Here is an 11,510-nt window from a genome sequence, read left to right on the forward strand (position 1 = left end):
GGGTACCGGTGGAAACTATGCTATGCGGAGAAAAGTAGACATACTGTGTGTGCAAGAGACAAAGTGGAAGGGGAGTAAGGCCAGGAGCATCAGCGGTGGATTCAAACTGTTCTACCATGGTATGCAGGATATGAATGAGGGCAGTGTGACAGCGGTGAGGTGTGCAGTAGGAATGACAGACTGGTTCAAGGTGAAAGTGGGATTGCATCAAGGATCTGCTCTTAGCCCTTTCTTGTTCGCAATGGTGATGGACAGGTTGACGGATGGGATCAGGGAGGAACCTCCCTGGACTATGATGTTTGCAGATGATGTTGTGATGTGTAGTGGGAGTAGGCAACAGGTGGAGGTGAGTTTGGAGAGGTGGAGGTATGCACTGAAGAGAAGGGGAATGAAAGTCAGTAGCAGCAAGACAAGAGTACATGTGCTTAAAGGGGGATAGAGAGAAGCACAACGGTACAGTTACAAGAAACAGATGTGGTGAAGGTGGATGAGTTTAAATACTTGGGGTCAGTTGTCCAAAGTATTGGAGAGTGTGGCAGAGAATTAAAGAAGAGAGTGCAGGCAGGGTGGAGTGGGTGGAGAAGAGTGTCAGCAGTGATTTGTGATAGAAGCGTACCTGCAAGAGTGAAAGGTAAAGTTTACAAGACCAGCTATGTCGTATGGCTTGGAGGTGGTGGCACAGACGAACAAAAAAACAGGAGAAGGAGCTGGAGGTGGCAGAGTTAAAGATGCCGCGATTTTCTTTGGGAGTAACGAGGACGGACAGGATCAGAAATTAGCATATTAGAGGGACAGCGCAGGTAGGACAGACTTTGTAGATAAAGTGAGAGAGGCAAGACTAAGATGGTTTGGGCATGTGCAGAGAAGAGTGCTGAGGATGGAGCCACCGGGCAGGAGGAGAAGAGGAAGACCAAAAAGGAGGTTCATGGATGTGGTGATGGAGGACATGCGAGTGGTTTGTGTGACAGAGGAAGACGTATAGGACAGAGCAAAATGGAGACGGATGATCTGCTGTGGTGACCCCTTATCGGGAGAAGCCGAAAACATTTTAATTCCTTTGTTTAACCGTTTTATCTGATTATTAGACAGACTTCTTTCCGTATTAGACAGAACGATAACAGTGAACAAGAGGGAGAATGTCAAAATAAAAGTCCAGCGTCGAACGCATTGGCCAAACAGAAAAACTTATCGGCCGATGCCGATATTTGAAAAATCCCAGATATCGGCTGAAATATCGGTCGACGGTAAAGCATTGGAAAGTGTAAACATTGAAACAGTCTGATGTGATTTTACTGAAATCCACTCAGGAAAACCAGCTCCTGTCACATCTGTTCGCAGATCCTTTGATGCATCTGTGAAAATCTGATTGTCTTTCCATTTCCTATCTCTATATCTATTCATTTGTTATATCAGCATCCAGACTGGCTTAACAGGCCACGCCACAGTTCATAGTTCTCTATGTACATCATATTGTAAGGAATTTATGAGATATAATTTTGAACGGTGCAATATCACTTGTACTTGTATAAACTTACCCTGGTATGTTGCATAACCTGCTTTCTTCCCTGAACTCAGAGAAACACGAACAAGACGTGACACTCACTCAGATCAGTGGCACATATGAACTGCACTCGAGTGCTTTTAGTCGTTCAGATGGATTGTTCTTCTGGACTAAAGCAGGCAAACTAACACACCAGACTAGCCACACAGAGACAAGGGCAGGTTACCCCAAAAATGCATCCTACTTATACATGTAACACCACATGGTTTAGACCAGGGATCCTCAAATCTGGCCCACGAGATCCATGTTCCTGCACAGTGCTGTGTTGGGGAAAGTTACTTTTAAATGTAATGCATTACAATATTGCATTACTCCCTAAAAGAGTAACTAATTCCGTTAGTTACTTTTTATAGAAAGTAATGCGTTACGCTACTTTTGAAATCTGGGCAGGACTTGCTTGTTTGTTTTTAATATAAAAATTTGTACCAATGTAAAAGCCCTTTCACACCAAAAGTGAAATGAATGAGCCTCAGGCTGAAGGAAATGTAAAATCACGTCTGTACAGTAGAGGACGCCGCTCAAACTAATCGCATGAAGAATATGACGCAGGAGAAGAAAGTTCAACACTATTCAGCAATAACTAAAATGAAACAAATGTGTCATTTTTGTTTATTAGTACAGTTGAATTGGATCATCGAAGCTCAGTAGCAAAGACATTGGTTAATAAAATGGGATTAAATACATATATTGTGTTTGTCTTATTTAACATATTTCATTATTGCAGGTTTGTATAATATTCTGACTTTGGATTTGACTTTTTATTCTTTTGAGGAATACTGAATGTGTTTTTGTGCAGGTGAGATGAGTAAACGCATGCTGATATTTAGTCTAGAACTACAGTAAGATCATGTTCACACACAACGCTCTGCACTTACTCCTGATTTCTCTCAACACCAGAGCTGTCACTCAATACATGAGAAACAAAGTAACTGGAGTTTCCTTCTAAATTAAAAAGTAATGTGTTACTTCAAAAAAGTAATTAGATGAAGTAATTTGCGTTACTTGTAATGCGTTACCCCCAACACTGTTCCTGCAGAGCTCGGCTCTAACCCTGATCAAACCCACCGGAGCATGTCTTTCAGTGTCTTCGGGATCATTAGAGAATCACAGGTGGGTGAGTTTGATCAGGGTTACAGCTAAACTCTGCAGCGCATTGGCCCTCCAGGACAAGATTTCAGGAACCCAGGTTTAGACAGCTGCACTTACGCACACTTCTAAAACATTTCTTAACTTTTTCTATTCATTCAAAGTCTGCATGGGCAACATTTAACAACAGACAACGCCGTTAACAACATAAAATGGAAATTTTATTCTGAAAGCTGACTTGAGTAAAAACAGTAAAGCACACTGGTATGCAGCTCCAGTCCTTTACAAAATCTACATCTGGAGAGGTTTCACGGTGTTGAAATATTGAACAAAACCACATTTAGCTGAAAAGTGTACTTCAGTATTAAAGAATTTTCTACTTCAGACACTATACTTATACTTTATGGTAAACTAGCCGTTAACCCCCAATGTCAAGCATTTAATTCAAAATAGTTAAAACAAGCTAAAACATAAAACAAAACACATAACACTGCTACGATAACAATAAATATGGAAAAATATGTTTTGTACAGTACTCATCTGTATAGCATACATTTACCTCAGAGAGGGGGAATAGATTTCTAAATGCATTCTTTCAAATTGTGCTTCTATGAATCCCTTTTCTGAATCGTTCTAAAAATGTTAACACTATGTGAATTGAACACCTTGTTAGAGCAAGATGACCTTCAAGCATAAAACACCAGGTTTCTATAAGCATAAAATAACAGTAAAAATACCTTAACACAAGTATTTCATATGAATGAGCTGTCAAGTCCCTTTAGGGTCGAGCATGCAATGTTAGGCTGAGGCTTGAAGGATGTGAAGTGAGAGGTAATGTTATATACAACAAATGCAATTCCCTTTCCGATTCATTCGTTCACGCTATCCCTTTTTCTCCTTTCTCATTGCACTGGTAGCACTTGGATTTCAGACAAAGTCGTGTCCAAACACATCATATGTAAGGCATAAATGTTATGGCGGCAGCACAGTAAACATCAAACACACCACATAAATCAAAAGAGAATTAGAACAATATCTACATACATTGAAAAATAGTGGTTAAGATCTTTCTGCAAAATGAGAAATGTATCCCTCAGGCACTGATGGTTATTCCTTATATTTAGCGTTCACCTTTCTATACCTATATTTGACTGAATGTGTGTCTCTGTCGTAGAGGCATTCAGCGGACACAGTAACAGATATGTATGTTCTGATGCAATGCATTAGTGTACTGTAACAAAATGTGCAAGACTGTATCAATGAATAGAAAATAGAGAAAGATCTGAAGTCAAGTGTGGGTCTTTGTGGGAGTTTGTCAGTATCTATGTAAGCCATTTCTCAATGCAGGTTTTATAAACGGTTTCATTTGAGTGCCAGAAGACATGAGTGACACCTGCCATCGAACACAGAACCAGATCTCCTCGAGCGTACAGCGTCTTCAGCCCAAAGAAGTCCATCAAAAACACCTGGAAAACAAGCCAGAGTCATGAGGAAGAGCTGGAAACCTAAGCTACAGGTACAAGAAGAACCTAACCGTCAATATATATATATTAGGGATGCACCGATAGGATTTTTTATTTTTTTGTCCGATACCGATTTTAACAATATTGGTCAATTGCATAAAGCAGGTCTTTAAAACTAAAAATTTCACATTTGAATAGGCTGTACTGTGCTGTCTGACAAACTATGTTTTGTCCAGATTTTATTTTGTTTTGGCAAGTATTTAATTATTTTGCCCAGAGAAAACCGATGGATTATGCAGCACTCATGCAACTCATTGTCTCCATGCAGTTAATTAATAAACCATGGGTATCGGCCCTTTTCATGCTATTTCCGATATGCCGACGGCTTTAAAAAATAATCAAAAATTGGCCGATAAATATCAGCGGTGCATCCCTAATAATAATATATATATTAGTGCTGTCAAACGATTAAATCGCATCCAAAATAAAAGTTTTTGTTTACATAATATAAACTATATTGCCAAAAGAATTGGGACACCCCCTTCTTTTGAACAGAAAAATGCACTTCCAAAACTGTGGCAACAAAGATGGAAACATAATTCATGCATTTAAAAATTGTATTTCCATCTCTGTTGCAACAGTTTTGAAAGTGTCTAAAATGACTGAACCCATATGTACGAGTCATTGGTGTTTGGTGAAGAGTTTTTGGCTCAAGGTCTGCATTTAAAGTCACACCAGAGGTGTTCAGCTTGGATTAGGACTTGGCTTTCTGCAGACCAGTCAAGTTCTTCCACACTGACTCAATCAATCATTTCTTTTTGAACCTTGCCTTATACACAGAGGCATTGTCATGTTAGAATAGAAAAGGGTCCTGTCCAAACTGTTGCTTTAAAATTAGAAGCACACAATTATTTGAATTACAAAGAATTGAAATGAAGCTTACTTTCTGGTTTTTCATCTCAACGACTGTTTCATTCTCATCGTAGAAACCAAACTGACTGAAAGGCAAGAAAATGAGGCATCATAAAAATCTCTTCACAACGAATAACGGAAAATAATCACTACATTTCAAGCTTCTATGAATCAGAGTTGAAGATGACAAAAGTGATTTAACCAACCTTGACTGCCACGGAGTGATGACTCCATCGTCAGCTCCACCAATCAGCACCAGCTTCTTAATGCGCAGGAAGTTTTGTTTCCAAGCTGTGCAAAGACAGTACTACATCACACACCAGTAATAAACACTTTCTCCTGGGAAAAAAGGAAGCCAGCTCTAGCACTCAAAACCACAATCACAATCACATGCTCTTACAGAAAATATACTTGTTTAGCTAAAGGCAGGTGATGTGTTCGGTTTCCTCACCAGTAGAGTTGGGATTCGCTCTCTCGTTGTTCAGTAAGGCCAGATAGTCGCTGCTGTTGATGTACATGTCTCTGTGATGAGGGTCTGAAGACAAAAAAACACTTAAACATCACCGCATGTCTCATGATACCATATAGAAACACTAGTCTTCTTAATAATACCATTATTGTAACAAAAATATAATGTTTGAGCGTTGTTATTCAGTTATTCACTTTTCCGCTGCAGGGCCGAACGGCTCGAAGAACAGTAAGAAATGGTTCAGTTATATTTCCACTTGAGCTTAGTTCAACAGCACGATTACAAACTGTTCTCGGCCAGGAGTTATTACAGTTCATTGTAAAATCTAATTAGTTGGGTTTACTTAAAAAAAGCATGCAAACCGTCTGCCTTAAAAAAAAAAAAACTAAGTAAAGTGAAATAGGAATAGTATGCTGTACTGACAAATGCTTAGATAGTATAGTATACTTACATAAGAGTTCTAGTAACTAAAAAAGAACTGTAGGGGGTACTTGATCCTCTACTTTAGCTTTACTCATGGCTTAGTATAGCTACTCACTGACTCCCAGAGTGCATTGTGGCATGAATAAATTATGCAATTGTTTTGTTTTACTGTTGTTGTTTTTATTTGCCAATTTTATTTGCTGTCTTGTGTCAGTAGTAGCACAACAAAAAGAGCAAATAAAATGGTTAATTATAATTAATAAAAATAAAATTGAATTGTTACCATTGTTGTGATTCACTAATCACTATAATGGTGAGTAAAAAAAAAAAAAAACATTTTAGGAAAATCTAAATCTATTTCTGAAGTCAGCTAGTGTGATGTTCTCAAATATTTCAGTTGATGTCTTTGGGAAACGAGTGAATGCAACTAGTGAAAGATAACTGCAGACATGGAGGAAATAAGTGAAAAGTCTCTTTTTCTTTTCTTCTTTTGTTATGTTGCGCATTAGCAACATATTATTGCCTCTCACTGGTTTATTAATGTCAATGGTCCCTCTTTTAGCTACTTGAATATTTTAAGTGTCACTCAAAGCAGTAAGTAAATTGTTTTATGTGCCTTGAAAGTAGCTGTAACTTAATAGAACCTAGTAAGTATAACAACAAGTAAGTAAATATAACTAATTATATCCAAGTAAGGTAAACTATTGTATTTTACACAGTACAGTAGTTAACCTTGCTGAACCGTGCGTGAAGTGAAGCCGCCACTCAGGATTAATCACTCGTTTGTTGTCTGGTTTCTAAACAAATATCTGATCATCCTCCATAACGTGGTCACTGTTTACATCTCATACAGCATGTAAACACTAGCGTTGCGAAAGCAACAAACAGCGCATTTGTATTACGAGCTCCGCTTCCAGCCCCACAGAAACAAATTCTACGATTATTTACTCAATCTCACGTCATTCTAAACCTGCATGACTTCAGGGATCAATTTATTTTATTTATGTATTCACTGTTTAACACCATGCCAGCATCAAGGCTATTTTCATGGCGATCTCAGAATACATTATGCAAGGTATACAATTAACAAAATGTTATAAAAGACATTTCAGATGTACTCTAGACAATAATTCTAAAACACATTCAGGTAATACATTTTTAAATAAATCAGTTAAACACACCTCTGAATAAAACCGTTGTCTATTTACATTAAAAACAGTACAATCCAATAAAATATGTTTCACAGTCATTTTAGTTTGGCAAGTAAGGCATGATGGTACTTCAGGGATCAAAGCCAATCATTTTCAGAAAATCACTTTTTCAGGCTACATCATTCCTTTAACCGTCACTCGAGACCAACAAAAGATGTTTATGAAGCTTTTCTAATTTCAATCTGCATAGTTTTGAAGCCGTTTCAACTTAAACTTCAAATTGCTACTATACTTTTAAAATACTTTTTAGTCATATAAATAATCATTAATAATAACTTTTTTGTAACGGCAAACGATGTTTTGTTTTAAGTGAACCTCCTAACACTGTAAGAACCATATATGCAATTCTTCTCAAGTCTCTACAATGCTTTTTCTGACAACTCTTCCTGAAGCTTGGCTACACCTGATTCCACTTCTTAATCATTATTGTCAGTTATTACCCTTGATTTTGTAATAATGATTATTAAAGATGGTTAACGGAGTACATTTCGTCTAAGTCATTCTTGTAGGCTTCACAAACAAAAAAAATTAACCATTTATGAAATGGTTTGTTTTTATGCATTGGAATATAAAGACTTGAAAAAACAAAATACATATGTAATACAGAAAAGCGACCAAAGATTCCCCATCACTGAAGCGTCTACACGGCAAAATAAATCTCTTACTTAACAGCGTATCTGCAATTTGTTATTTATGATGATGAAATTAGCAAGAAACGCCTCTGATTGTTCACTGCGTTCACACACTCACAACCATATGTCGTGTGCTGTAATGTGCAACACTGCAAAAAACTGTGTGTAAAGAATCTGATACAACATGAACAGATTTAAATGCAATGATGTAATCGCCATCAGTATTAATCTTGAAAATGGCAATCAATTTAGTTTAATTGTGCAGGGACACTTTTCTGTCCCTGTATCACGAATTTGGGAGGCTTTTTTTGGTGGGATTTTGCCCCAAGCCCCATTAATAGTTTGGGTACCAGCATGATTTATGTGTCTGTTTTCTGATTCATTCACGCACTCACCGTTCCAGTAGTTACAGATTGATATTTTCTGGCCCACTGCAGTATAGCACACATGATACAGGTTGGATTTGACAAACTGAGGGAAGAGGTACTTCAGATAGTCTGTGTCTACAAAAGAAGAGCAAACCCAGAAACCCTCAATGAGTCGAGGCATTTCAGTTCAGCGTTTAACCAGGACAGCAGTCTGTACACGTGTTTCTCAGCAAGTAATTACCTCCATACTGCCCCGCCTGCGGAGAAGACAGAGATATGAAAGAGTGCACATTATGGTCTGGAAGAGTGGACAGGATTCCTCGACACACCAGGCCACCTGAAACAGATTCAGACAAGCCCTCACTGTAACGTTTATATAAGCCGAGGTGACACATAAAAACAACCAAGAGTAAGAGCTAAATGAGGACGGTGGCAAAAATAAGTAAAAAGCAGAAAAGCAGAGTCTGCCATCTAAAAACACATCTAACTTTATAGACAAACACAAAAAATGTAAAACTTTAGAACAGAGTTAAGTAATAGCAGTAAAATATTTGTATACAAAGAACACTTTCAAGAATATGACCAGGTTAAATTCACAAAAGAATTCCAACAGAAAGTTAGATTTAGCCTCTGTATTTGGAGAGGATTTTACTAAACGATATTTGTGTTGCCTCATAATTACACAATTTATTTCTATTTAAAATATATGTTATATATTTGCATTATTATTATTTTTCACCCATTAATGCAGTATTTAAGATTAAAAGGCATTTAAAATCCAGTGCGAAGAACTATCTGGACAGAAAAATCATATCCATATGTATGGTGTAACCACCAGAGGCCTGTGTGTCTGTTCTGCACTCAATGGTTTAGTTTCACCCCATCAATGTTCACATAGCAAGTAGCACAAAGGTCACCAAGTTTCACACCATTCCAATTATAAATAAATAAATACAAATATCTAAATGAAAGCTGAATAAATAATCTTTCCATTGATGTATGGTTTGTTAGGATCGGACAATATTTGGCTGAGATACAACTATTTGAAAATCTGTAATCTGAGGGAGCAAAAAAATCTAAATATTGAGAAAATCACCTTTAAAGTTGTTCAAATGAAGTTCTTAGCAATGCATATTACTAATCAAAAATGAAGTTTTGATATATTTACGGTAGGACACTTACAAAATATCTTCATGGAACATGATCTTTACTTAATATCCTAATGATTTTTGGCATAAAAGAAAAATCAATAATTTTGACTCATACAATGTATTGTTGGCTATTGCTAAATGTAAGTTTTTCAGGCAAAAGTGGACAAGGAGCATCAGAGGACTAAACAAAATAAACTTTTAAGACCATTAAAATGTTTGTATTGTGATATTACTTTCCTGACAATTAAGCACAATTAGCCAAATTCACATTACTTTAATGCAAAATTGTAGCATTTATACACAGACGTATAATTAGCATTTTTATTTAATCTGATTTATTTATACTGAAGACAGACAAACAGAACGAAAAGCATATAAACGAAAGCATATGAAGAAAGTAAATGTACTATTTTGTAGAGAGGGTCAAAATGACAATTTTCACCCAAGATTCAGAGCCAAATTACAGGGAGGTAAAAATGACTTTAGAAAGATGACAGCAAAATTGTTATTTTTACTCCGAGACTGGTAGGTCTATTAGTCAAATCTGTTGACTTTAGCAATCTTTGTTGCATTATATCCCAAATAAGTCATAAATAAAGATTATACTTCTAGAGGTACATGCACAAACTTTGGGAAAAGTATATTTGTGGCACTCAGTTATGTGCTATGCAGCTGTTTTGATAGATGGAAAGAAGATACATTTAATCAGCATTTGTTCTTGAGACATTCCTCTTTAAAAGAAAAAAGTATCATCTGTATGCAAAGTGACCCATGTTTAGCTTTTGACTGAACTGAACAATTTACTCCAGGAGCCACACTGAAATCCCTGTTTCTCTGCAAGTGAAGCATACAGGGCCTTAACAATTAAGATACCAAAAGAAAAGTTTCCAAACCTCTCGGTAGATTTGTTTGGTATATAGATTAATCTGTAGTTCATCTGGAAATATTTTTATTATCTCAGGGTTAGGCTTAAATATAAGATTTATGTATTTGAATTGCACATACAGTATAATTGTGAAGAACATTTCTCCTTTTGTTTGCAGACCACGGTTCTCTTCTGAATGTATGGCTCTGTGAGGCTGCAAGTGTGATCATTTGTAAGTAATAAATTTGGATTAAAAAAAAAAATAAAAAGTTAATCTGTTGCTGTGCTGGGGTTAGACACGATGGTTTGATGTGCAGTATTATGTCATGATGTTGCAAAGCAGCGTGTGGTGCACATTGTGCCTAACAACAGCGGCTTCCAGCCATGTGTATATTCAGAATATAGCACTCAGCTTAACACTAGTGTGTGGGCTACAAACCCTGCGAGTAGCAGATGAGGTGGATGCCATCGGCTGCGTTCTGCATGATGGGATATATGGCTTCTGTAAAGCCCTCCACCTGCTTCCAGAGCGGCTGCAAGCTGGCGCTGCGGTCAAACAGGTCCAGGACAGTCACATTAGTGCCCGGGTGAGACTGTCACACACACAAAACACACAAATCAGTTACACATGAACAGACCACAAACTGTGCTCTGCAGCCTGTGGTGGATTTGCTTGAATCCTGTCACATGTTATTTCCATCCTCAGTCATGAGCTACAACAACAAAACAGCAATAAATTATATTATATTATTTTATTTCAGTAAATAATCTTTTTAATAATCATTGAAGATAATAAATAGGGCTATGCTATTTTTATTTATTTTTGATAACTGGTAAACCACATATGCTTTGGCATATCTTGGAGTTGCAAGAGGCTTTTTGTCCTTAATGTAAGTCTCTATTGTGGAGTTATTGTCTGTATATTGACCCTGTGCAAATGCACAGATGTGAAACAGAGTAACGATAGGAAACACACAATAATATTATCAGATGAATGATTTACCAGGTTGATGAATCGGAGAAGGCTGATGAAATCCGCAGGACTGTCGAAGAGCCCATGAATGATGATCACCGGTTTATACGCGACACACACACACAACACACACACCGCGACCAGCGGCCACACACACGCACCCTTCATCATAACAATAACAATAAAAACACGACTTATTTAGATGAACGTCTAAAACAGTTACAATAAAACCAAATAATAACGTTATGAGTGATCTATGTGTATGCTCCTGTACGCGAGTCTCTCTGCGCGCTCGGCTCCGTCTCTCATATTTAGGTCTATATATGTATCTGTTTGTGTTGCTTCCGGTTAGTACATCAACACAAGCGTTCGCTACGTCATATCCGTGCCCAGTGG

The 11,510-nt window shown here is 37.3% G+C and overlaps 1 protein-coding gene across 1 annotated transcript; it reads right to left on the bottom strand.

Annotated features, from left to right (window-relative positions):
• Positions 1–2,186: 2,186 nt before the first annotated feature.
• ppt2b (palmitoyl-protein thioesterase 2b) lies at positions 2,187–11,493 on the bottom strand. The gene is made up of 8 exons (XM_058754489.1): positions 11,145–11,493; positions 10,581–10,734; positions 8,367–8,462; positions 8,153–8,260; positions 5,474–5,557; positions 5,229–5,313; positions 5,054–5,108; positions 2,187–4,113 (listed from the first exon to the last, which is right to left on the bottom strand). Exons 1-8 carry the CDS (start codon positions 11,283–11,285, stop codon positions 3,970–3,972), a joined length of 867 nt encoding a protein of 288 aa, XP_058610472.1. The 5' UTR covers positions 11,286–11,493; the 3' UTR covers positions 2,187–3,969.
• Positions 11,494–11,510: the final 17 nt, after the last annotated feature.

The sequence above is a fragment of the Onychostoma macrolepis genome, chromosome 19 (assembly GCF_012432095.1).
Source record: "Onychostoma macrolepis isolate SWU-2019 chromosome 19, ASM1243209v1, whole genome shotgun sequence".
NCBI classification, from domain to species: Eukaryota; Metazoa; Chordata; class Actinopteri; order Cypriniformes; family Cyprinidae; genus Onychostoma; species Onychostoma macrolepis.

Excerpts from the sequence above, each read along its gene's own strand:
- ppt2b (XM_058754489.1), bottom strand. The coding sequence starts at position 11,285 with ATGATGAAGGGTGCGTGTGTGTGGCCGCTGGTCGCGGTGTGTGTGTTG. Across the intron at positions 5,109-5,228 it reads ATCACTCCGTGGCAGTCAAG|TCAGTTTGGTTTCTACGATG; the intron begins GTTGGTTAAATC and ends CTTGCCTTTCAG. Across the intron at positions 4,114-5,053 it reads TTGAGATGAAAAACCAGAAA|GTGTTTTTGATGGACTTCTT; the intron begins GTAAGCTTCATT and ends CTTGTTTTCCAG.